The sequence below is a fragment of the Ranitomeya imitator genome, chromosome 10 (assembly GCF_032444005.1).
Source record: "Ranitomeya imitator isolate aRanImi1 chromosome 10, aRanImi1.pri, whole genome shotgun sequence".
Classification (NCBI taxonomy): Eukaryota; Metazoa; Chordata; class Amphibia; order Anura; family Dendrobatidae; genus Ranitomeya; species Ranitomeya imitator.
In genome coordinates, this window is record NC_091291.1 from 103,230,434 (window position 1) to 103,257,345 (window position 26,912).

The 26,912-nt window shown below is 45.7% G+C and overlaps 1 protein-coding gene across 7 annotated transcripts in view; it reads right to left on the reverse strand.

Annotated features, from left to right (window-relative positions):
• The window catches only part of KCNAB2 (potassium voltage-gated channel subfamily A regulatory beta subunit 2), a 254,260-nt gene that overhangs the window by 142,397 nt on the left and 84,951 nt on the right, over window positions 1-26,912 (reverse strand). The window contains exon 1 of one of the 7 annotated variants that reach the window (XM_069741820.1): window positions 16,308-16,540. The exons of the other annotated variants lie outside the window; for them this stretch is intronic. Coding sequence (XP_069597921.1) covers window positions 16,308-16,525 — 218 coding nt within the window. The 5' untranslated portion in view covers window positions 16,526-16,540. Of the gene's footprint in view, window positions 1-16,307; window positions 16,541-26,912 lie in introns of those variants that run through there. 7 annotated transcript variants of the gene reach the window in all.

Genomic DNA, 26,912 nt, shown 5'->3' on the forward strand with positions numbered 1-26,912 from the left:
AATTTGGAACATTTCTTGACTTAGTTCCCATTCGGTTGGAGAAACTTTCTCTCTGCTTAGATAGTCGGCTAGTATGTTCTGTGACCCTTCTAGATGCACTGCTGTTATAGATAAGACAACGTCTTCTGCCCAGGCAAATATTCTCTGCGCTAGACCTTGAAGCGCTTTGTGTTTGGAACCTCCCTGATGCCTCAAAAAGGATACCGCTTTTACATTGTCGGATAGGATTCTTACATGTTTGTCCTTTAGGCGTGAACGGTTTCTTCTGAGAGCTTCCCAGACTGCGTATAATTCTCTGTAATTTGACGACATCTGACTGATCTCCTCGGGCCACTTGTCCTGAAAGAATTTTCCTTCCAGGTGCGCTCCCCATCCCCACTGACTTGCATCTGTGGTGATTATCACACAAGGGGTTGATATCCAAGGGATGCCCTTTTTTAGATTGTAGTCCTGGATCCACCATCGTAGTGATCTTCTTGTCTTCATTGATAGCTCTAGCCTCTTGTCTAATGTGGAACGACGTCGATCCCATACCATGAGTATCTGTAATTGTAAAGGCCTTGAGTGAGCCTGAGCCCATCTGACACACGGAATGCATGCTGTCATCTTCCCCAAGACTTTCATAGCTGCTCTTATCGTCACTGGGCTTCTTTGGAATTCTAAGATCATCTTTTTTAATGAGGTTCGTTTGTCCCTTGGTAAGAAGGACTGCCTGGTTGTAGAATCCAAGAGTACTCCTAGAAATATCTTCTGGGATTCTGGCTTTAAATGTGACTTTTTCCTGTTGACCACCCATCCTATTTCCTCTAATACTGCTATGACCCGATCTCTGTGTTGTAGCAGAATGGCCCTTGATCGTGCCACAACCAGAAAATCGTCCAAGTATGGAATTATTGTTATTCCTTGGTTTCTTAAGAAAGCCACCACCTCTGCTACCAATTTGGTGAAAATTCTTGGGGCGGATGCTAGACCGAAAGGGAGGCATTGAAATTGGAAGTGGCAGGTCATGTCCGAGAGACTTACCGAGAATCTCAGAAGCTCCTGAGAAGAGAGATGTATCGGGACCTGATAATACGCACTCTTCAGATCGAGATTCATCTTACCGAATCTTTGTTTATAAGATGAATGATGGACCTGATCGACTCCATTCTGAACCGTTTGTATTTGACGAAAACGTTCAGAGGTTTTAAATTTATTATTGTACGGGATTCCCCTGACTGTTTTGGAATAGAAAAAAGAGAGGAATAGTGACCTGCACCTATTTCTGGAGTAGGAACCCGAACTATAACCCCGGAGTCGAACAGTTTTTGTAGGTCTAGAAACATAGGGGAATCTTTGGCTAACATTGTTGGTAAGATACACCTTTGAGGTACGTGGGATGTTAACTCTATTCTGTAACCCTCTGAGATTATCTTGAGGACATAATCGTTGTCTGAGATCTGACTCCATTGTTTGAGGAAGAAACTTAATCTCCCGCCTATCCCTATGGCGTCATTGTTTCCTTGGTCTATAGCCAGAACCGAACAAGGAATTCCTACCCCTTCTATTCTGAGCGTAGGAACTCCTAAAAGATCCTCTACCTGATCTCCATTGTTCTCTATACTCTGGAAATCTGCGGGGGGGAGGGGGAGGGGGGAGAGGCCTCCTCCGAAAGGGCTGAAACTTCTTGGGTTTATCCTCGGGAAACCCTCTTTTACTATCAGCTGCTGACTCTAGGATGTCATCTAAAGGCTGACCAAATATTCTGGAACCTGAAAATGGAATGGCGCATAATTTATTTTTGGATGCATTATCCCCCGACCAAGATCTAAGCCAAATAGCCCTTCGTGTTGCATTGGACAAGGAGCTATTCCTAGCCGCAAATCTCACAGATTCAGCTGATGTATCTGCCATAAAGGCCGTGGCTGACTTAATGATAGGCAGAGAAGCAATTATATCCGTCCGTGAAGTCTTATTAATTAAATGTTCTTCCAGCTGTTCCATCCACAGGAACATGGATCTCGCTACAGAAGTAGCTGCGATGTTAGTTTTTATTAAAGCTGCTGAAGTCTCCCAGGCTCGACGTAAAAGGATATCCGCCTTGCGATCCATTGCATCCTTAAGACTAGATGAATCTTCGAAAGGTATGGATGTTTTCTTTGCCACCTTGGCTAAAGGGACATCTACCTTCGGAATCTCTTCCCATGTCTTGATCTCTTCTGAATCAAACGGAAGACGGTTTTTAAACTCTCTGGACATCACCAATCTTCGCTCCGCATCTTTCCATTCTTGTGAGATCATCTTACGTATGTGTTCACTCACCGGGAACACCGTCCGTTCCTGATATGTGAGCCCTCCGAACATCTGATCTTGTCTAGATCTCGGCTGTGGATCTTCTTTCACCTGCATAGTACGTCTGACCGCCTGGACCAGTTCTTCTGTTTCTTCAACTGGAAAGTAGTACCTTTTCCCTTCTTGTTCTTCTACTGGCAGTTCTCCTTCTTCTTGATCAGAACCTCTATATTCTGATTCCGCCTCTGACGAACCATCCTGAATCTCCTGTTCTGGATCTTTCCTTGGTCTTTTACGAGCCGGGCCCGGACTGTACACTTCCCGTTGTGACATTGAAGCTAAGGAATTCTGGACCTCCTCCCGGATTATATTCCTCATTTCGGACAACATTGATGGTTGTTCTTCTCTGACAATTTTCTTAATACAAGAGCTGCACAGATCCTTCTTGTATGTTTCTGACAGTTTTGTGTTACAAAGAGAGCACCTCTTAGATTTAGTCAATACCTTGCCAGACTTTTTAGACTGAGGGAGGGGAGCTTGACTGGCCTCTTTATCCTAAATGTAAGAATAAGGACAAGAACGGCTCAGTGTGTGCAGGCGTATATTTGAGTACTCTGCGCATTGCGCACTTACCCCTATCTCCTCCTTCCTGTTCTCCATATCTTCTGTGGAGAAATACTACTATAAGTACATGATCTCATATGATCCCATATGTATAAAAGGGATATAGCAGCGTCTGCTGCACTCACCCTTGGTCTCCGGCATGTCTGCAGCAGACTGCTCGCACGGACCCTTCTGTCCTGCAGCAAATATTCTCCAGGGATTCACTCCGGCGCTCTCCTACCACCAGAGGAAGCGCTGGATAACCATCTGCGAGTGCCCTGAGCTTTGCGCCCTTAAAGCTGCATACTTCCGCGTTCCACCAGGTGGAACGCACGCCGAGATGGCCCCGTCCCCGGATGTGACGTCACCTTACCTGCGCCTGACACCGGACGTACTGCACTCTGTCTAACAATCCTACTTCCGCGTTCCACTCAGTGGAACGCACGCTGCTGCCGCTGGCGCCGGACCTCTTGCGGCGCCTCTTCTCCTGGCGCCCGAACCGAGAGCCCCCCACCGGGAGGAAGCGGTTCGACCCAGGAGCTCGTCCGCTCGACTGGTCTTTTGGCAGAGGGACTCCCCACCGGGAAGTTTCTGCCTGGGCTTAGTGATGCGGGGAAAGGATATTGGCGTTAGCCGCACGATCCCCCGAGCCCTCCGGACTGGTGAGTCTTCCCGCTTGTATAGCGCTGTATCCTCTCGTGTGTCCCTCCATGCAGGGACAGGAAAAACACTGAGGAAAAGGGGGTGGAGTGGGACCTTTTAACCTCTCGTGTTGTGTTTCCTGTCCCTGCAAGGAGGAGGAGGACGTCCTCCAATGTGCTGTCAGGGGGACGTCCTGGAAAAACCGGCTACTGGTAAGTAACCTTGGTGTTTTCCCTTCCCTCCTGACAGCACACCTGAGATTTTTGGAGAAAGGAACACCTTAGGGAGGGACCACCGCTTGCAGCACCTTTCTACCAAAGGTAAGGTCAGTCGAGGAGGATAGATTCAGTCGGTAGTGTTTAAAGAAGGTAGACTGTGAGGACCAGGTAGCGGCCTTACATATCTGATCAATCGATACCTCTGCTTTCTCAGCCCAGGAAGTAGCCACAGCTCTGGTGGAGTGAGCCTTGATGCCTTCAGGGACCGGGGTGCCACACACAGCATAAGATAAGCTAATGGCCTCCCTAATCCATCTAGCAATAGTACTTTTGGGCACCCCATATCCTTTCCTGCTACCCTGGAAAGCTACAAATAGAGACTGATCCTTCCTCCACTGACTGGTCAAGGATATGTACTGTAACATAGACCTTCTTACATTAAGAGTATGAAACGTTTCCTCTCCTGGATTTCTAGGATTATCACAAAACGAGCGTAATACAATCTCCTGACTCCTATGGAATTTAAAAACTACCTTAGGTAGATATGCCGGATCTGGTCTTAGAACCACCCTGTCGTCATAAATCTGTATGTATGGAGGGAAAATAGACAGGGCTTGCAAGTCACTCACCCTACGTGCAGATGTCAAAGCTACCAGAAGCACCGTTTTGAGAGTGAAGTTTTGCTGATAATTCTTGCAAAGGCTCAAAAGGATTTCTAGTTAGAGCTTCTAAAACCAGATTCAAATCCCAAGGGGAAATTTTCTGAATTACCACAGGTCTAGACCTACTACATGATTTAATAAAACGGGACACCCACCTATTGGAGGCTAAATTACAATTATATAAAGCTCCTAAAGCAGATACTTGTACTTTGAGCATATTGGTTGCCAACCCTAGTTGTAAGCCTGCTTGTAGAAACTTAACATAGCACCCACAGGAGCCTCATCCCCCAAAGGTTGTCCCAAAAACTCTAGGAACCTCTTCCATGTCCTACCATAAATTCTTGATGTAATCGGTTTTCTACTTTTCAAAACAGTGGAGACTAGCCCTGGTGAAAATCCCTGCCGGCTTAGTAATGCCCTCTCAAATTCCAGGCTGCCAGATGGAAGCCCTTCACTTGAGAGAGACATACTGGTCCCTGGGTAAGCAGGTCCGGAACCTCTGGTAGAATCCATGGATCGGTTACAGACATCTGTCTGAGGCCTCTTTCACATGTCAGTGTCTCCGGTACGTGTACTGACAGTTTTCTCACGTACCGGAGACACACACACGTAGACCCAATGCACATGTCTCCGTGTTTTCATGGACCGTGTGTCCGTGTTGAAAACACGAAGACATGTCCGTTTTTCGCCGGCAGCATGTACCGCAATACGTCCTGCACACGTGCACACGGAGGACAGTGTGCACTCTCCTCTATGTGCACGTACCGCCCGCAGGACAGACAGCGCCACACTAAGCGCTGTCCCCCCTGTGTGGTGCTGAAGCCGGCATTCATCTCTTCTCCCCCGGAGAGAAGAGATGAAAGATCAAGTTTTTGTTAAAAATAAAGTTTGCTGGTGAGCTCCCGCCTCCCATCCCCCGTGCGCCGCCCGGCCCCTTGCATAGAAATACTCACCTAGCTCCTGCGATGTCTCCTCTCTCCTCTCAGCGCCGGCAGCTTCTCCTGTGTGAGCGGTCATGTGGGCCCGCTCATTACAGTGAGGAATATGCACATATTCCTCACTGTAATGAGCGGGCCCACGTGACCGCTCACAAAGGACCTGCTGCCGGTGCTGAGAGGAGAGAGGAGACATCGCGGGAGCTGGGTGAGTATTTCTATGCAAGGGGCCGGGCAGCGCACGGGGGATGGGAGGCGGGAGCACACCAGCAAACTTTATTTTTAACAAAAAAAATAACAAAAACTTGATTTTTCATCTCTTCTCTCCTGAGGGGGAGAAGAGATGAATGCCGGCTTCAGCACCACACAAGGGGGACAGCGCTTAGTGTAGCGCTGTCTCTCCTGCACGGTCCGAGTGGTCCTCAGGCGGCACACGGATGCCGCACGTGTGCCACACTGATGTGCTACGTGAGCACACGGACACGGATAATTCCGGTACCGATTTCTCCAGTACCGGAATTATCTGGACGTCTGAAAGAGGCCTTAGAAGGGAGAACCACGGTCTTTTCGGCCAAAATGGAGCAATCAGAATCACTCTCGCTTGCTCCATTCTGATATTTCTTACTGCTACCGGAATTAATGCTATTGGTGGAAACACGTAGGCGAGGCTGAATTTCCACGGTATTTGAAGGGTATCTACCGCGAACGGGTTCCCTCTCGGATCCAACGAGCAGAACCTCTCCACCTTCCTGTTGTGAAGAGTGGCAAATAAGTCTATTACGGGTTTGCCCCAGGCCTGTACTATCTGTTGGAATACCCGGGGATTCAGCGACCATTCTCCCTGTCTTAGCTTTTTGTGACTTAGGTAGTCTGCTTTCGTGTTTTCGACCACCTTTATGTGCAGCGCTGTGAGGGACAGTAGGTGACGTTCTGCTAACTGGAGAGGGACAGATGTTGTCCCATAAGGGAAAAGGACCTTATTCCCCCCTGGTGGTTGATACAGGCTACCACTGCATAATTGACGGACATAATTCTGGTATGACGACCCTGAAGGATAGGGAGGAAATGTTTTACCGCTCTTTCTACAGCCCATAACACTTTTACATTGGACGTCTGATGTCTTTCTGGTTGGGACCAGGACCCCTGTATCGAGAGGGTCCCTAGATGTGCACCCCATCCCGTACCGCTCGCGTCCGTTGTGATCACGTCCTTTATCGGAGTTAGCCACTGAACCCCTGACGTCAAATGAACCCTTACAGACCACCAGATTAAGGAATTTCTCATGCCTACTGAAAGGTGTACTTTTCCCTCTAAATGCCCTTTTAATAATTTCTGTTGACAGGACCTCCCACGGTAATTGTCTCAGGTAAAATTGTGCCCATTTTACAGCAGGTATACAGGATGTTAGTGATCCTAACAGAGATATTGCCTTTCTTAATGTCATTACAGGTTGCTGTATTGCCAATTCCACAAGACTCTGTATTTTGATTATTTTGTTCTCCGGTAGGAGACAGAGCTGGCGTGTGGAATCTAGAACCAACCCCAGGAAGGACTGAACTATCTCTGGTGTTACACTCGACTTGATGACATTTATTTTCCAACCCAATACTGCTAGGGTCGTAGTTACCTCCTCTATTTGTGCAAGACAGTGATCCACCGATCTCCCTATTATAAGGAAGTCATCTAGGTACGGGACAATGACTGTCTCGAGAACGGAGGAAGGACATGACTTCTGACATTAATTTGGTGAATATTCTTGGCGCTATCGGCAGACCGAACGGGAGGGCAGCATACTGGTAGTGCCCGAGTTGCCCTTGGACAAATACTGCTACTCTCAGAAATTTTTGATAGTCCCGATGGATTGGGACATGATAATAAGCGTCTTTTAAGTCTATAGCTGCCAAGAAGCAGTTCGGGAACAGCATTTTTATCACTGTGTTTACCGACTCCATTTTGAAGGAGTAATTTATCACTGACCGATTGAGTTTCCTCAAGTTGACAATAGTTCTTAGCGAACCTGCTGGTATCTGTATCAAAAAGATAGGGGAATAAAAACATCTTCCTTCCTCTTCCCTCGGAACTTCTACTAGAACACGTTTTAGTACTAGCTCCAATACCTCTGCTTCCAAAGCTAGTTGTTCCTCAGGGAATTTTCTGTGGGGTGTCAACACAAAAGTCTGTTGAGATGGATGAATAAAATCTATCTTTAGGCCGTCTTTGACGACACTCAATGCCCAATGACTGGGGGAAATAGAAAGAGTCTTCCCCCTACCTCTCGCCTGGCGTCATTGGGAGGGCTTTTTTGCTGATGTGGAGGGTCCCTTAAACATGTACCCAGATCCTTTTCTGTCTCTAAAGTCCCAGTTTCTTCTATCTCCCGGGGGGCGACCTCTTAAATTTTCCTCTCCGAAAATAAGGCCTTCCGATATCCACCGGGAAGCAAGGGAAACCCTTTTGTCTTATCGCCTGCCTTCTTTAAAATGTCTTCCAGCTTCTGACCAAAGAGGAATTTGCCGTCACACGGGATGGAACAAAGTCTATTTTTTTAGGGCAAGTCACCCGGGCACCCCTTTAACCACAAAGCGCGTCTAGCTGCATTAGACAATCCTGCTGCCCTAGCTGCTAGTCTCACAGAGTCTGCTGAGGAATCTGCTATGAAAGCTGCAGCTCCTTGGCTAGGACCTTTTCTCTTGGCACCTTAGATTTCAATTGATCCTCTATTTGTTGCAGCCAGACTATAAGGGAGCGGGCAACACATGTCCCGGCAATTGCCGGTTTTAGATCTCCTGCGGCTGCCTCCCAGGTGTGTTTTAAGAACGCATCCGCTTTCTTGTCTAATAGGTCTCTTAACATGCCTGAGTCCTCTAAGGGTAGGGATGACTAAAAACTGAATAAAAACTGAAAATGTAGGCCCCTTAAAAAATTGTGAGGAAAGTATGGTTGTAGATGACGAGGAAAAAGCTAACATATTAAACACCTTCTCCACGGTATTCACGGTGGAAAATGAAATGCTAGGTGAAATCCCAAGAAACAATGAAAACCCTATATTAAGGGTCACCAATCTAACCCAAGAAGAGGTGCGAAACCGGCTAAATAAGATTAAAATAGATAAATCTTCGGGTCCGGATGGCATACACCCACGAGTACTAAGAGAACTAAGTAATGTAATAGATAAACCATTATTTCTTATTTTTAGGGACTCTATAGCGACGGGGTCTGTTCCGCAGGATTGGCGCATAGCAAATGTGGTGCCAATATTCAAAAAGGGCTCTAAAAGTGAACCTGGAAATTATAGGTCAGTAAGTCTAACCTCTATTGTTGGTAAAATATTTGAAGGGTTTCTGAAGGATGTTATTCTGGATTATCTCAATGAGAATAACTATTTAATTCCATATCAGAATGGGTTTATGAGAAATCGCTCCTGTCAAACCAATCTAATCAGTTTTTATGAAGAGGTAAGCTATAGGCTGGACCACGGTGAGTCATTGGACGTGGTATATCTCGATTTTTCCAAAGCGTTTGATACCGTGCCGCACAAGAGGTTGGTACACAAAATGAGAATGCTTTGTCTGGGGGAAAATGTGTGTAAATGGGTTAGTAACTGGCTTAGTGATAGAAAGCAGAGGGTGGTTATAAATGGTATAGTCTCTAACTGGGTCGCTGTGACCAGTGGGGTACCGCAGGGGTCAGTATTGGGACCTGTTCTCTTCAACATATTCATTAATGATCTGGTAGAAGGTTTACACAGTAAAATATCGATATTTGCAGATGATACAAAACTATGTAAAGCAGTTAATACAAGAGAAGATAGTATTCTGCTACAGATGGATCTGGATAAGTTGGAAACTTGGGCTGAAAGGTGGCAGATGAGGTTTAACAATGATAAATGTAAGGTTATACACAGATATCACCATTACACACTGAACGGGAAACCACTGGGTAAATCTGACAGGGAGAAGGACTTGGGGATCCTAGTTAATGATAAACTTACCTGGAGCGGCCAGTGCCAGGCAGCAGCTGCCAAGGCAAACAGGATCATGGGGTGCATTAAAAGAGAGGTCTGGATACACATGATGAGAGCATTATACTGCCTCTGTACAAATCCCTAGTTAGACCGCACATGGAGTACTGTGTCCAGTTTTGGGCACCGGTGCTCAGGAAGGATATAATGGAACTAGAGAGAGTACAAAGGAGGGCAACAAAATTAATAAAGGGGATGGGAGAACTACAATACCCAGATAGATTAGCAAAATTAGGATTATTTAGTTTAGAAAAAAGACGACTGAGGGGCGATCTAATAACCATGTATAAGTATATAAGGGGACAATACAAATATCTCGCTGAGGATCTGTATATACCAAGGAAGGTGACGGGCACAAGGGGGCATTCTTTGCGTCTGGAGGATAGAAGGTTTTTCCACCAACATAGAAGAGGATTCTATACTGTTAGGGCGGTGAGAATCTGGAATTGCTTGCCTGAGGAGGTGGTGATGGCGAACTCAGTCGAGGGGTTCAAGAGAGGCCTGGATGTTTTCCTGGAGCAGAACAATATTGTATCATACAATTATTAGGTTCTGTAGAAGGACGTAGATCTGGGGATTTATTATGATGGAATATAGGCTGAACTGGATGGACAAATGTCTTTTTTCGGCCTTACTATGTTACTTTTTAGATGACCTAGCCATCGCACCATCAATTTTAGGGACTTGATCCCACACTTCTGAATCCTTTTCCTTGAAGGGATACCGTCTCTTAGAAGATGAGGGAAGGCTACCAGATTCCTCAGGCTTCTTCCACTCCTTCTCTATAAGGGCTTTTACTTTAGCATTGACTTGGAAAGTACGCTTCCTTTTCTCCTCCAAACATAACGTCCTCTACAGATCTAGTCGCTTTCTCATCCTTTAGGCCCATTGTAGCCCTGACTGATTTCATCAGTTTATCTGTGTTTTCAGTTAGAAAGCATGGTCGGCCCCCAACATAGCTATCTGAAGAGAAGCCAGAGGACATGGAAGAGGAGGGAAAGGGAAACAGAGGTTCCTCCTGATATTCCTCGCCAGACCGAGAGGCATTAGAATCCGTAATAGGCTCTAGGCTTTTGCTACTCCGATCTTTTTAAGGACTGATTTTAAAGACCATTTATCTTCTGCCCTAATCATGACCCTGAGGCTTAAGGCAAAGTCAGTGGTTTCATCCTGAATAGTTTTTTGGATACAGTCCACGCAGAGGTTTTTCTGCCACTGGACTGCTAGCGGGATTTTACAGAGGGCACATTCTTTGACTTGGTACTAGCCTTCCTTGGCGCCTGGCAAGTAAGCAGAAAATGTAGCCCATTACCACCAAGGTGACATTCATGAAGATCACTCACCACCCGCTGACAATCAAGGGTACCGGATTTTTGAGGCTGATCAAGAGCACGGACAACGTCCCTCCTGGAAGTAGAGGAGTCCTGCGACCTCCGGTCAGGGCGACTGCCGATTCTTCCACTTGAGCGGCCATTCCTCTTAGTATGCTGGTGACCAAGCATAGCACCTGGTAAGGGCTCTTGCTGCTGCAGTAATGGCTGCTGCTGCTCCATACAATCCTCCATAATGGAGAGCTCTATAGATGTGAGCGCTTACTCCGTGGATCCACCACTTTTTTAAAGGGTGATCCACGCTGCTCACCGCCTCTTCCGGTAAACATTTCGCTCCTCCCCGTCTCCGCACCCCACCGGGAACCGCCAGAAGGCCCTGTATCCCGGCCGTCGTCCGTCCATGGGCGCCGCCATCTTGGATCCGGCGCGCAGCACTGACGTCACACGGGCACGCCCATTCCCAGCGTGCCTTGCGCGTGACGCCCGCCGCGCACCCGGAAGGTAGGCCCAGAGCTGAAGGCGGCTGGCAGAGGGGGGGAGAGCGGCGTGGCAGCCGCATGAGAGCCTCAGGACCCTGAACTGCGCTGGACCGACGCCAGCACATGCGCGAGAGCCCCACAGGACCTGCGAACGGCGCTTCCACAGCCTGAAGGCCGGCATACAGGCGTCCTGACTGTTCTTCCAGTGTCGGGAGAGGAGTGGGTGAGTGGAAATCTTAAAAAAAAAAAAAACGCTGTGATTTCAGCACTAGGGCTCCCATCAGGACAGGAAACCCAACTGAAGCGAGGGAGAGGTACCGCCATTTTATTTCAGTAGGTTTCCTGTCCTGGCTGGGCGGATCCCTCTTTCAGGTATGCTGTCATGGGGGATGGGAAAATTTATATTTATGGGATCAAATGGCTAAAAATTGGCATGTACATATGTATTCACCCATTTTGCTATGAAACCCTTAAAAATGTCTGGTGCAAGCAATTACCTTCATAAGTCACATGCTTTGTTACAGATTTCACACAGGGGGACGTCCTAAGTGTCACATGTCTGTCACTATATAGACTTTGCCTTATCTGAAAGTCCTGTAGAAGGTAAGCCCGCAAGGGAGTGGTCCTCGCCCCTCTGTATCAGTCTGTCATTGTTAGTTTGTTTACTGTTTGTGATGTCTGTAACTTGTATGTAACCTCTTCTCATGTACAGCACCATGGAATCAATGGTGCTATATAAATAAATAATAATAATAATAATCTGAAAGGCCACAGAGGCTGCAACACCATTAACAAGAGACACCACTAACCAAACACCACCATTAGTGATGAGCGAGTATACTCGTTACTCGAGATTCCCGAGCATGCTCGGGTGATCTGCGAGTATTTGGATGTGCTCGGGGAACCAGGGACTGCACCGCGCCAGGAGCAGGTGAGTATAACAGGGAGGGGGAGCGCAGCGCTGCGCGATATTCACCTGCTCCTCGTTCTGGCGCAGCTCCATCTTCAGCGTCTTCTGCAGTGATGCTCTGGTCAGGGGGCACGATGACGTGGTTAGCGCGCGCCCTCTGCCTGAATGTCAGTGCAGAAGACGCTGAAGATGAAGCGGCGCCGGAACGAAGTCAGGTGAATATTGAAAGTGCCGGGGGCCTGAGCGACGGAGAGGTGAGTGTGATTTTTTTTTTTATCACAACAACAGCAAATGGGGCAAGTGTCTGTATGGAGAATCTTATGGGGCCATAATCAACGTTTGTGCAGCACTATATGGGGCAAGTGTATGTATGGAGCATCTTATGGGGCCATAATTAACCCCTTTCTTACCTCGGACGGTGAGCCCGCATCAAAGCCAGGACATGTCAGCTGTTTTGAACAGCTGACATGTGCCCGCAATAGCAGTGGGTGAAATCGTGATTCACCCGCCGCTCTTAACTAGTTAAATGCCGCTGTCAAACGCAGACAGCGGCATTTAACTACCGCTTCCGGCCGCGTGGACGGAAATGCGCGCATCGCAGACCCCCGTCACATGATCGGGGGTAAGCGATGCTTCTGCATTGTGACCATAGAGGTCCTTCAGACCTCTATGGTTACTGATTCCCGCTAGCTGTGAGCGCCACCCTGTGGTCGGCGCTCATAGCACACCTGCATTTCTGCTGCATAGCAGCGATCTGATTGAAGCATGGCAAAGGCTATTGAAGCATGGCAAAAGTAAAAGAAAAAAAAAAAAAAGTAAAAAAAAATTTGTTGAAAATAAAAAATATATAAAAAAGTTAAATCACCCCCCTTTCGCCCCATTCAAAATAAAATATAAAAAAAAATTAAACCTACACATATTTGGTATCGCCGCGTTCAGAATCGCCAGATCTATCAATAAAAAAAGCATTAACCTGATCGATAAACAGCGTAGCGAGAAAAAAATTTGAAACGCCAGAATTACGTTTTTTTTTTTGGTCGCCGCGACATTGCATTAAAATGCAATAACGGGCGATCAAAAGAACGTATCTGCACAAACGTGGTATTAATAAAAATGTCAGCTTCGAATGCAAAAAATTAAGCCCTCAACCAGCCCCAGATTACGAAAAATGGAGACGCTATGGGTATCGGAAAATGGCGCTATTTTTTTTTTTTAAGCAAAGTTTGGAATTTTTTTCACCACTTAGATAAAACATAACCTAGTCATGTTTGGTGTCTATGAACTCGTAATGACCTGGAGAATCATAATGGCAGGTCAGTTTAAGCATTTAGTGAACCTAGCAAAAAAGCCAAACAAAAAAACAAGTGTGGGATTGCAATTTCACCGAACTTGGAATTTTTTTCCCGTTTTCTAGTACACGACATGCTAAAACCAATGATGTTGTTCAAAAGTACAACTCGTCCCACAAAAAATAAGCCCTCACATGGCCATATTGATGGAAAAATAAAAAAGTTATGGCTCTGGGAAGGAGGGGAGCAAAAAACGAACACGGAAAAATGGGAAATCCCAAGGTCATGAAGGGGTTAACGTTCGTGCAGCATTGTATGGGGCAAATGTCTGTATGGAGCATCTTATGGGCCATTATTAACCTTTATGCAGGATTATATGGGGCAAATATCTTTATGGAGCATCTTATGGGGCCCATCATAAACTTTATGGAACATTATATGGGACTCCTGATTCAATATGGATATTCAAAAACACTTAACCTACTGATGTCTCAATTAATTTTACTTTTATTGGTATCTATTTGTATTTTTGACATTTACCGGTAGCTGCTGCATTTTCCACCCTAGCCTTATACTCAAGTATATATGGTATATTAAAGTTTATTACATAATATACAATAAATATAACAGAAAAAAGTAACTGGTAAGAGGGTGAGAAGCACAGTTAAAAAGTTATAGGAAAGGTGGAGAAATATTTCAAAAGAGACAATGAATCCCAAAACCCAGGCTCCCAAAAAGAATAGAATAACCTTATAAGGATATTGAGATGGTAACAACTAGCATGGAAAACACCTGTAACATATACATAGGTATGCCTGCAGATATACCAACCGCACTGGTAAGTGCAGAGGTCTAGAGTCCCGTTGCAAGATATATGTGTCCCTGTGCAGATATATATTAATTAACAAGCTAGGTTAGACAACAGCCCCAGCTAAGTTTCTTAGTCACTGGCAAGGACAGGAAACCACTGGCGCGTACTAGAGGGCTCCGCCTTCTAATGCTGTAGAGTTTCCTGTCCTTGGAGACAGATCCTCTCTGCATGGTGCTGGGGAAAAAATAAATAAATTTACAAAAATTCTCTTTGTCCTTGCAATGTTGAAAACTGACAGCAGAAGGATTGCACACAGGGGCATAACGTAACCGAGATCAGGGCAGGACATAAATATTCAGGTGAAATGCATTGCAATGCAGAGACCCACCGAGTATCAGCGCTGCAATACATGCCGCCGGCCAATCAGCAGAGACCAGCAGCAGATGTCGGTTTGACAGGGACATGCAGCGAATGGCAATAATGTCATCCGCTGCCTGTCGCTCAGAAGATGAATTCAGCTGCCAGCTCCTGCACCGACTACAGGAGACAACGTCATGTGGAGTAAGGCGTGAATTATTATTTGTTTCTTTTTAACAAGTGTTGGAGAAGTACTGAAGAGGCCCAGGAGACCTTATACCACAATGGGGGACATTATACCAGGATTGGGACATTGTATCATAATGGGGGACATTATACCAGGATGGGGTACATTATAAAAGGATAAGTGGCATTTTAACAGAATTGGAACATTATACCAGGATGGGGGTGATTATTACAATAGGAGCCAGGACATTATTATTACATGAATGGGATACATTATACCAGGATGGGGTACATTATAAAAGGATGAGTGGCATTATACCAGAATTGGAACATTATACCAGGATGGGGGACATTATACTAGAATGGGGGACATACTACCAGGATGAGGAGCATTATAGAAGGATAGGGTACATTATAAAACTATGAGTGGCATTATACCAGAATTGGAACATTATACCAGGATGGGGGACATTATACTAAAATGGGGGACATACTACCAGGATGAGGAGCATTATAGAAGGATAGGGTACATTATAAAAGGATGAGTGGCATTATACCAGAATTGGAACATTATACCAGGATGGGGGTGCTTATTACAAGAAGGAACCAGGACATTATTATTACATGGGGGGGGGACACGTATGTCTTTATAGGATCTAGAATGCTACTACAGGGGTCCATACATCTGATCAACAAGCAGGTAAGTGCACAGGTCCAAATATTGCACCGGTTCTCACCTAGTTACGCCACTGATTGCACAGTGATATCATCCATGTGCTATCAATGATTTTATACAGACCCACCGACTTGTAGGTAATTTTTTATCTGTGAATGGCATCAAAAAGGGACGTCCCAGTGCCTTTTTTTTTTTTTTTGCAGACACAATATTCACCCCCACAAAAAAAAAAAGTTATACATACATACACACACGTGCGCACTTGAACGGCACCTTGGACTATAATGGGTATGGGTTCTATCCGTCAAAAATAAGGATAGAACACGTATGTGAGAATTGGATATCTGTAAGAGTCCTTAATATTTTCTACTAATTATTTACCCAATAAAAGTTAAATTTATTTTCATGTTTCAATAGAAGTCTAATCGAAAATAAAAAAAAATATCTACGGTATTCTTTTATAAAACCACTGTGATACAACAGAACCATTAACAGTAACATATCAATGTAAGACATCTAGGGATAGGAAGATCTCTGATGGCGCTAACGTTTGAGGATGGATCCCAATGCGATTGGATATAATTCAATGTATGTTAATTACCGTAACCGTGATTACAACACATTAAAACAGGTGTTTTTTTAAATAAAAACTGAACACAAGCCGTTTCAACTGTTATGAGTCTTCATCAGGTGGATATCGGACATATTCTGAATCCCAGAGCTTTGCCTTTGTGAATTTGATTACACTGCTAACTTCGGGAATTCTACATGTGAAAATTGTGTAAAATTACATTATTTCTGGAATCACATATACAGTTTTCTTTTTTTAATCAAAGGGATAAGCGGATACCAATTAGGAATCTTTTCTGTACATTTTTGGGAAGGGGGATTTTTTATGAGCGTAAGAAGGACTTACTTGTATCTCATGCCGGTCTTACGTGCCGTGCAGTCATCCAAGGATAGCCCGTGCATTTTGAGGAATTCCTCCATGTTCTTGGCGTGAGCCGCCACCTTGACATCCCGAATTCGCTGTAGTTCCACCACATCAACCTGATGGACTTGGTTTATTCCCCATTCAGAGTGGTGCCTACTTAGCACACTCTTTAAGCTCCCACTGTATGAAACGGACAGCATTTTGCTGTCTGGTCTTGGAATCTGCGGATTTTCCAGATGGACAGGTTTAGCGGGCACATGGGACTTTTTCACAGAGGAGACTCTGTAGTCATTGCAGGTTGCTCTCTGAGCAACAAACATTTTGGTAATCTTATGATCAAGTCCAAGAACATAGAACGAGAGCAAAAACCTTTGACAGTCGCCGACTGAGACAGCTGGGACCTCTACTAATTAATGGACCTTTATATATTCTCTTTGTCGGGGACACCAAAGAGACATGTACACACTCATGTCATCGGTCATTGGATCCCAAGGGGTAAATGAATCCCGTCTCAAGACCTTAGTCAGGATAGTATAATGTGAAACTGATAGGTTCCAACACTAACAAACATAGTAAACTACAGTCACTTAAGAAGCAAAATCAAAAAGGTTGAACTCGTCATGCATAACATAGGGCTCTTAGAAAATGCGTTTAGCCAGGTAGACTTTCAAGACATGCAGATTAAACAATGTCTAAATTAGCTTAGCAAACTGGATTTCGGTTCTTAAAAAGCAAACAAGATGAGGGCCGCTCAAAATGTCCCATCAGGACGGCCCGCGAAGATTTATTTAAACGGTAGGATGAAAATGACAACGTTCTTCTTGTGCCAAACATCTAACCCAAAAGCGGGAGACCCCAACAGCTAATTTTCCAAAGAGTTCTCAAGAATATAAATGTATTATCTCTGATAGACCCACAAAAAAAATTCTAAAACACTGCAACATTCTAATTTACACACACAACCATTCCTAACACACGGGTGAAATATTCAGGTTATGCATTTCCTCAGATTTTTAAGCCTCCAGAATAAATAAGAATGCTAGTGTTTACCCAGGAGATCTGATTGCTGGGTTCTTGGGTAGATAGTTTTTCACTTCCAAGAACTAGAAATAAAATACACTTAGGGTTCAGATTACGTTTTAGTATAGGATCATGGAACAGGGGGCAAATCGTGGGCACAAGACGACAGAATAGACGAGGCGCTGATACCATGCTGCAATAATGGAAAGGATAAAAGTGCAGCTGACAAAAGAAGACAATGGCCTCCACAAGCTGCTGGCAGTCCGGCCGAGCTCCAGAAACAGTTAAAGGGAACCTGTCACCCCGTTTTTTCAAGATGAGCTAAAAATACCGTTAAATAGGGGCAGAGCTGTGCTTTACTATGTGTATTTTGTGAGCCTTTATTCCCCACTTATGCTGCCGAAATACCTTTGTAAAGTCGCCGTTTTGGGCTGTCACTCACGCTGGTCAGGTCATATGGGCGTGGTGACAGCGCTGTTTCTCCCCCAGATCTCCGTTGGTGGCGTAGTGGTGTGCGCATGTCCAACTGGCGAATCCACTGCGCAGCTTGCAGGAAAATAGCGCGATCTGCGCTATTCAGCCGTTTATCGGTGGGCGCGGCCATCTTTGTGAGGCCGCGCGTGCGCAGATGGTTCTTCTCGGCTTCCCGGGGCTTCAGGAAAATGGCCGCGGGATGCCGCGCGTGCGCACATGGAGATCTCGGCGGCCATTTTCCTGAAGCCGAGTTCGCATCGTATTATACTCCAGAGCTGCACTCACTATACTGCTGGTGCAGTCACTGTGTACATACATTACATTACTGATCCCGTACTGGGTGTATGGTGAAAAGAAACCTTTACAGAAAAATTTGCGCTCTGAAAGCCAAATAAACCCTCTTTCCCTTCTGAGCCCTGCCCGATGCCCAAATAGTGGTGAATGACCACATATAGGGTATTGCCGTAATCAAAGATGGAGTAATACATCCCGATACATTTTTTCTCATTACCTCTTGTAGAAATGAAAAATTATAGTAAAATATAATTTTTCATTTTCACACGCTTATTGTAAATAAATCTGTGACACACCTGTGGGGTATAAATATTCACTATATCCTTACGAGAATTTCTTAAAAGGGGTGAAGTATCCAAATGAAGCCACTGCATGAGGGGGGTTTCCTCTGTACTTTAACCTCAGGGGCTCCGCAAATGGAGAAATGAAACCAATCCAACAAAATTTACACTCCAAAAGTCAAATGGTGCTCCTTCCCACCTGAGCCTTCCTGTACACCCAAATGAAACATCTTGGGGCTACAATGGAAACACAGAATTTTTCATTTTTTTTCTTTCATTCCACTTTGTGATAGCTCATGTCAAGCAGACAATATTTTGATTATTATAAAGGGGTGCACTTTTTGAAATAGTGTGTTTTGTGGGTGGCTTCTAATATATATCAGACCAATGAAAGGCACTTGAAAACTTGACCACCCCCAGAAAAAAAAACTTTTGAAAGTTTCTTGACAAGCTGTGGTTATGTCCTCAAATAATAAATGGACAAATAACATGATGGGAACATAAATTATACATACCAGAAAAGTTAAATTCTTAACTAATTTAAGTGGTTTGACTGTTTTAAGGGCAGACACACTCAAAAGTTTACTAAGTAAACAATTTTCAATCCTTCAATCCCAAAGATTAAACAGGCAAAATTGAAAAAAAAAACCCACTGTGCTACAACACTGAGCAGAAATGAGAGAGAGCTCACCACCTAGAACAAATAATGGATAATGTGATTAGATTCCTTGGTTTCGCCCTGCAAATGATGAAGCCCCAGAAGAAGCAGTCATTGTAACGGCGAAACCATGGTTAGATATACATATTCGCCGTCTGCCATGAGGTGGACTGCTCCATGCATGCCTCTTCATATGCTGTTTTAATTACTTTTGTGAATATAATTAATACATTTTCAGTGCTTATCCGGTCTAGCGGATATGCACCATATTCAATTTTCTCAATTAGGTACCTTGTCACCTGGAATTATTCACTTTACTTCATCTGAATCGGGACAGGCATACCCGCTGTTTCACTCCAGATCTTCTACTGGATTAATTCACTTGAAACAAAAGATTCTGTTCATATTATCATCTAGGTTATCCTCCAAATTAGGGGATGAGGTCTCTAACATTTCTGTCCACTGATGTAGCATAGTGAGTTTTTTGCAATTTTATTATTTATTTATTTTTTTTTTAACTAAAACATAGCGTTCTAAATGTACCATTAACATAAAGTACAATGTGTCATGGAAAAAAATGTCTTAGAACCACTGGGAAATTCAAACGTATTGGAACGTTATTGTTACGTAAAGTGACAAGTGACCGATTTGAAATTTCCAGCACAAAACCAGATTTTTTGTCTCATCAGTTACGATTACCGTATTTTATAAGGGGTAACGTTTAGAGATTGACATGTCTGACTTGCCAGTGTAAGGAGACTTAAAGGCCCTTCGGGAAATTAAATATGCAAATTGCCTCTTTAGAGAGGGAGAGTACTAGAACTCTAGCGCCAACTACTGGAGGGATCAATCCTAAAAGTCAATATTGACACTTTAACGAGCCTTGTCACATGACTTAGGATAAAAGCCAAACCTGAATCTCAATTGCAGACACAGTGTTTCAGGGTGTTTTCCCTCCTCAGTGCAAAACAAGAGCTCTGATTTGGCTGTATGAGAGGCCTCCAACTGGGTTCTAAGGGGAAACATTTCTCGATGGGGTGAGTGACATGCCTGACCTGTGTACTTCATTGATAACACACCTGCAGTGGTTTTGTTACAACTACACCACGTGACCTCTGCAGCCAATCACTGGGCTTAAACTCTGCATTACTGATCAGCCCAGCAACCAGCTACAGTGGTCACATGCTGTACTGATGATGTCACCACTGAGGCCATCATCAAAGCCAGGGGGTAGCTGTTAAGAAGCAACTTTGGAGTGGCAGTGGGTAAGTAATTTTAGATCAAGCAAGCCCATGGAATAAAACAAATTAAACCTCCTCTGCTTCATCTTGTTAAGATCATTTAAAGTGCTACATTTACACAAGAGGGAAGCTCCGCGCCATCGTCCTCAGTCTGCCGAACGCATCTCACAATCCATTAGCATCTTCAAATGGCGCTGGCTAATTTGTGGTGTAAGATAAGCGCAGAGAAGCATTTTGCGTGTGTTCCTTGGCTTCACCTTACGAAGATCAATAGCCATTAACCTGCAGGAGTTTCCCGTAAGGATTACACCGACTTCCTGGAACAGCTCCACGCTGCACTAGAAGACCGCAGCAAACTTAACCGTTTCGATGCCCGTGTATACGGCACGGCTTTCATAGGTCAGACATTATTTCCTGGGAACAAATAAAAAATATTGGAGACACGTCTGATTTTTATCCGAGGATCAGATCAAAATCAGGAATGCAAGTCAATGGGTGCATGGAGAAAAAAAAAAATCAGACCACAGTCAGATGACATCCAAGTGTGGTCTGATTTTCAGTGATCCTCAGAATTTAGAAGGTGGATATTTTTTCCACGTACAAGAAAATCGGAGAACACTCGGACCACACTCTGATCAGAATAATCGGTCTGATTTTCGAGGACGCAAAAAAAAAAATGGACATTTGAATGAAGGAAAAAAAACAACGTCAATTTCAGTCAGTCGGTCAGCAACTTACAAGTAAGCCGATCAAATACATTTTATAGGGGTTCTCTCATGTTGCCATCTTCAGGAGCTCACCGCTTCTCTGCCTCCCTGCTTCCCAATTGCCGGGGGAGCGGTGCGCTCCTGAAGGTTCAGGTTGAAGGCATGGCTGACGTGCTGGGCCGAACCGCCTGCTGTCTGATGCTGCAGTACAGGGGAGCTGAGGCTGTCTGGATCCAATGATCATGCCAGCTTCAGAGCGGACCTCCAGAGGTGGCCGGTAACCTTGGCAATGAGCAGTACACTGTAGAATTAAAAATCTCTGTTCTTGAGAACGGAGAAGATTTTTAATAAGAGGTAAATTGCAAAGTTGCTTGTTTTAAGAAACACAAGGCAATTTTACCCATTCAATTAGATTAATCTATGTCCTGAAATACTCCGCACTGCTGTCATCATTCTCACCCTAAAATTGCCCATAAACATTAGATAACTGTTGAGCGAATTGTTCCACTGACATCTTTTGTTCCAGACTCCCCAATACCGAGAAACTCTCTTCCCAGCGCTCCAGTGTTCTCTATGAGAGCTGCTGCCAGAGGCTTATCACGGCCAAACAAAAGGATCGGGCAATTAACCCCTTATGACCCAGCCTATTTTGACCTTAATGACCTGGCCGTTTTTTGCAATTCTGACCAGTGTCCCTTTATGAGGTAATAACTCAGGAATGCTTCAACGGATCCTAGCGGTTCTGAGATTGTTTTTTCGTGACATATTGGGCTTCATGTTAGTGGTAAATTTAGGTCAATAAATTATGCGTTTATTTGTGATAAAAACGGAAATTTGGCAAAAATTTTGAAAATTTCGCAATTTTCACAATTTGAATTTTTATTCTGTTAAACCAGAGAGTTATGTGACACAAAATAGTTAATAAATAACATTTCCCACATGTATACTTTACATCAGCACAATTTTGGAAACATTTTTTTTTTGCTAGGAAGTTATAAGGATTAAAATTTGACCAGCGATTTCTCATTTTTACAACGAAATTTACAAAACCATTTTTTTTTAGGGACCACCTCACATTTGAAGTCAGTTTGAGGGGTCTATATGGCTGAAAATACCCAAAAGTGACACCATTCTAAAAACTGCACCCCTCAAGGTGCACAAAACCACATTCAAGAAGTTTATTAACCCTTCAGGTGCTTCACAGCAGCAGAAGCAACATGAAGGAAAAAATGAACAATTGACTTTTTAGTCACAAAAATGATCTTTTAGCAACAATTGTTTTATTTTCCCAAGGGTAAAATGAGAAACTGGACCCCGAAAGTTGTCCAATTTGTCCTAAGTACGCCAATATGCCGTATGTGGGGAGGGGGGACCAATGTTTGGGTGCACGACAGGGCTCGGAAGGGAAGGAGCGCCATTTGACTTTTTGAATGAAAAGTTAACTCCAATTGTTAGCGGACACCATGCAACGTTTGGAGAGCCCCCGTGTGCCTAAACATTGGAGCTCCCCCACAAGTGACCACATTTTGGAAACTAGACCCCCCCCCAAGGAACTTATCTAGATGCATAGTGAGCACTTTGAACCCTCAGGTTCTTTACAAATTGATCCGTAAAAATGAAAAAGTACTTTTTTTCCACAAAAATTTTATTTTAGCCTCAATTTTTTTATTTTCACATGGGTAACAGGATAAAATGGATCCTAAATTTTTTTGGCCAATCTCTCCTGAGTACACCAATATCTCACATGTGGGGGTAAACCACTGTTTGGGCGCACGGCAAGGCTTGGAAGGGAAGGAGCGCCATTTGATGGAAAAATTAGCTCCAATCGTTAACGGACACCATGTCGCGTTTGGAGAGCCCCCGTGTGCCTAAACATTAGAGCTCCCCCACAAGTGACCCCATTTTGGAAACTAGACCCCCCCCAAGGAACTTATCTAGATGCATAGTGTGCCCTTTGAACCCCCAGGTGCTTCACAAATTGATCCGTAAATATGAAAAAGTACCACAAAAATTTTATTTTAGCCTCAATTTTTTTAATTTTTACGCGGGCAACAGGATAAAATGGATCCTAAAATTTGTTGGGCAATTTCTTTTGAGTACATCGATACCTCACATGTGGGGTAAACCACTGTTTGGGCGCACGGCAGGGCTCAGAAGGGAAGGAGCGCCATTTGACTTTTTGAATGGAAAATTAGCTCCAATCGTTAGCGGACACATCGCGTATTGAAAGTATGTAGTGTATGTCACGTTGGTATGTGGTATAGTGTACGTCAGGTTGGTGTGTGTGGTGTAGTGTACGTCAGGTTGGTGTGTGGTGTAGTGTACGTCAGGTTGGTGTGTGGTGTAGTGTACGTCAGGTTGGTGTGTGTGGTGTAGTGTACGTCAGGTTGGTGTGTGGTGTCGTATAGTGTACGTCAGGTTGGGCTGTGTGTGGTGTGGTGACAGGATGGAGCCATCAGGCGCAGGGGGTAGGAGAGGAGCAAATGGAGCCGGCAGCAGCAGGTGATAAAGGAGTGCAGGGGGTGATCAGAGGGGCAGGGGAGGTGATCACCAGGGGAGGATGGAGCTGTCCGGCATGGGGGGGGGTTTCAGGAGGGGAGCAGAGGACGAGCTGCAGATGAAGCCGGCAGCAGGTAATCAGGGGGTGATCAGGGGGTGACCAGGGGGGCCGGGGGTGATTAGGAGTGATCAACGGAGAGGGTGATCACCAGGGGAGGAGGGGCTGACAGGCGCAGTGGGGGTAGGAGAGGAGAAAATGGAGGCGGCAGCAGCAGGTGATAAAGGGGGCAGGGGGGTGATCAGGGAACAGGGGGTGATCAGGCGGGGCAGGGGGTGATCACTGAAGAGGGCGATTACCAGGGGAGGAGGGGCTGTCAGACGGGTGGGGGGGCAGAAGAGGAGCAGAGTACCAGCTACAGATGGAGCCGGCAGAAGCAGGTGATCAGAGAGCAGGGGGGTGATCAGGGGGGCAGGGGGTGATCAGGGGGGCAGGGGGTGATCACGGGAGGGGGGGGGTGATTACCAGGGGAGGATGGAGCTGTCAGGCGCAGTGGGGGCAGGAGAGGAGCAAATGGAGCCGGTAGCAGCAGGTGATAAAAGGAGTGCAGAGGGTGATCGGGGGGGCAGGGGGTGATCGGGGGGGCAGGGGGTGATCGGGGGGGCAGTGGGGGGTGATCACCAGGGGAGGATGGAGCCGTCAAGCACGGGGGGGGGGGTGCACGGGGGGAGCGGAGGACGAGCTGTAGATAGAGCCGGCAGCAGGTAATCAGGGGGTGACCAGGGGGGCAGGGGGTGATTGGGGTGATCACTGGGGGGTGATCACCAGGGGAGGATGGAGCTGTCAGGCGCAGGGGGGGGGGGGTAGGAGAAGAGCAAATGGAGGTGGCAGCAGCAGGTGATAAAGGAGTGCAGGGGGTGATCAGAAGGCAAGGGGTGATCAGGGGGGACAGGGGGTGATCACCAGGGAAAGATGGAGCGGTCAGGCACGAGGGGGGGCAGAAGGGGAGCAGAGGACGAGCTGTAGATGGAGTCGGCAGCAGGTAATTAGGAGGTGATCAGGGGGGCAGGGGGTGATCGGGGGCAGGGGGTGGCCAGGGGTAATTAGGGGTGATCACTGGAGAGTGTGATCACGAGGGGAGGAGGGGCTGACAGGCACAAGGGGGGTAGGAGGAGAAAATGGAGTCGGCAGCAGCAGGTGATAAAGGGGGGCATGGGGATGATCAGGGGGCAGAAGGTGATCAGGGGGGCAGGGGTGATCACTGAAGAGGGTGATCACCAGGGGAGGAGGGGCTGACAGGCGCAGTGGGTCGTAGGAGAGGAGAAAAAGCAGCAGCAGGTGATAAAGGGGGGCAGGGGGTGATCACCGGAGCAGGGGGTGATCAGGGGGCAAGGGGGAGTGAGCGGAGGTTGGGGGGAGTGGAGGACAGGAGAGGGGAGGTACCTGTCCTCAACAGCAGCGGTGGTGCTGGCGGCGCTGTGAAGAGGTGTGCAGCGGCGGCGGTGATCGCGGTGTCTGGGGGGCAGGTGAGCAGTCAGGCACTTCACTCCTTAGCTTCCACGGATGGGGTGAAGCTGAGGAGCGAGGCAGACATTGTTTTTCTCTGCCCCTCCACATTTGATTAGAGGGCTAGCGTCACATGGACACATTCAGATCTGAGTGGGGTGACAAAAAGGTCACCAGGGGTGATCTAGCCCCGGGGGGGAAAAGCCACCCCCCTGTGCTCAAGTACCACTTCCCCTGTCCCTGCAGGTCAGGTGAAATTTGAGTTAACCCGTTCACCTGACCTGCAGGGACGCGATCATTCTGTGACACAGCATATGCGTCACAGGTCGGATTGGCACCGACTTTCATGACGCATACGCTGTGTCACAGGTCGGGAAGGGGTTAAATATCAACCACCCGATCCTTATCATAATCGGTCAGGGAACAGTTGGAAAGTCCCATACACATAAAATGGTATGGTATCCTGCTGAAATTGGGAGGGTTCTGCCAACTTTTATCTAATGTGCATGCGGGGTTGTCCACCCGCGTGAAATCTTCGGCAAGCGCTGCAGCTTGCCAAATCCTAAGGAGGCACAACCATATTTTTTTCTCAGCTGAGTGCGAGATCCCGTTTTCTTGGATGTGGAGAAGATGGAATTTAAAAAATTTAAAAAAAAAAACATTTCTCAATTTTCTCGGCTGGTTTCACATTTGCGTTTAAAAACGCAAACGCATGTGGTGAAAAAAACACATGTAAACGCGGTAAAACGCCGCCTTTTTTAGACGCATGCGTTTTTGCATGTTTTATTACTAACGGGGCGTTTTGACGCGTTTACATGCGTTTTTTCATGCGTTTGCGTTTTTTAAACGCATGATGAGAAGTGTGTGACAGCTGCCAATCATCAAAATCAACAAGAAAACCCACTATAAACAGAAATAGCTAGGGTTAGGGTTTGGTTCCCTAGTAACCCTAGGGATCTTAACCCTAACCCTAACCCTAAGGTATCCTAACCCTAACTCTAACCCTAAGGGATCTTAACCCTAACCCTACCCCTAACCCTACCCCTAACCCTATCCCATAGGGTTAGGGGTAGGATCCCTTTATCAATTTTATGGTGTGGGGTGGCTTATCAGTGTGTTTTCTTGTTTTTTTTTTTATAAAAAACGCATGCGTTTTTAAAGCAACCAAATGCATGTGCTTAAAAACGCATGCGTTTACATAGACAGCAATACGTTTTTTTGCGGCAAAAAAACGCCGCTAAAAATTACTACATGTTGCATTTCTGCAACACAATGCATGCATACAAAAGATGCATGTGGCGACAAAACGCATGCAAAAAAACGCATGCGTTTTTAATGTTAAGTATAGGGGAAAAAAACGCCTGCGTTTTTTTTTAGCTAAAACGCAGCGGCAAAAAACGCAAATGTGAAAGCAGCCTATTCTGTCAACCTGTGGAAATTGGACTTCAGAGTGCGGTCTGATTTTCTTTTGACGAACCCATTGACCTGAATGGCTGAGTGCGCTCCGTTTTATGGATGCAAATTGTGCATGATCTTACTTTTGGATAGCCTTGGTCCAAGGAAAAAAAAAATAAAAAATTGGTTATGTGCACGGCCCCATAACATAACATTGGTCCGAGTGTGATTGGATGTTTTGTCAGATCCCACTCGGACTGAAAATACGGCCATGAGCCCGAGTCTTAACAGTTGGTAATGCCGGCTGCAGTGGTCGTCACATGACCACAATTATTACATTTGCATATGTCTAATGTTTTATTGAGCAACCTGTCAGACTCTAGCGGGCATGTGACCTCAAGTCTGCAAATCTAATAATTGCGGTCACTTGGGGACCACTGGTATTGGCAAGTGGAGCTGAATTCTCACGCTATGTGCATCACACACCGGGAAGGAGTGTCAAGTATGTGACCTC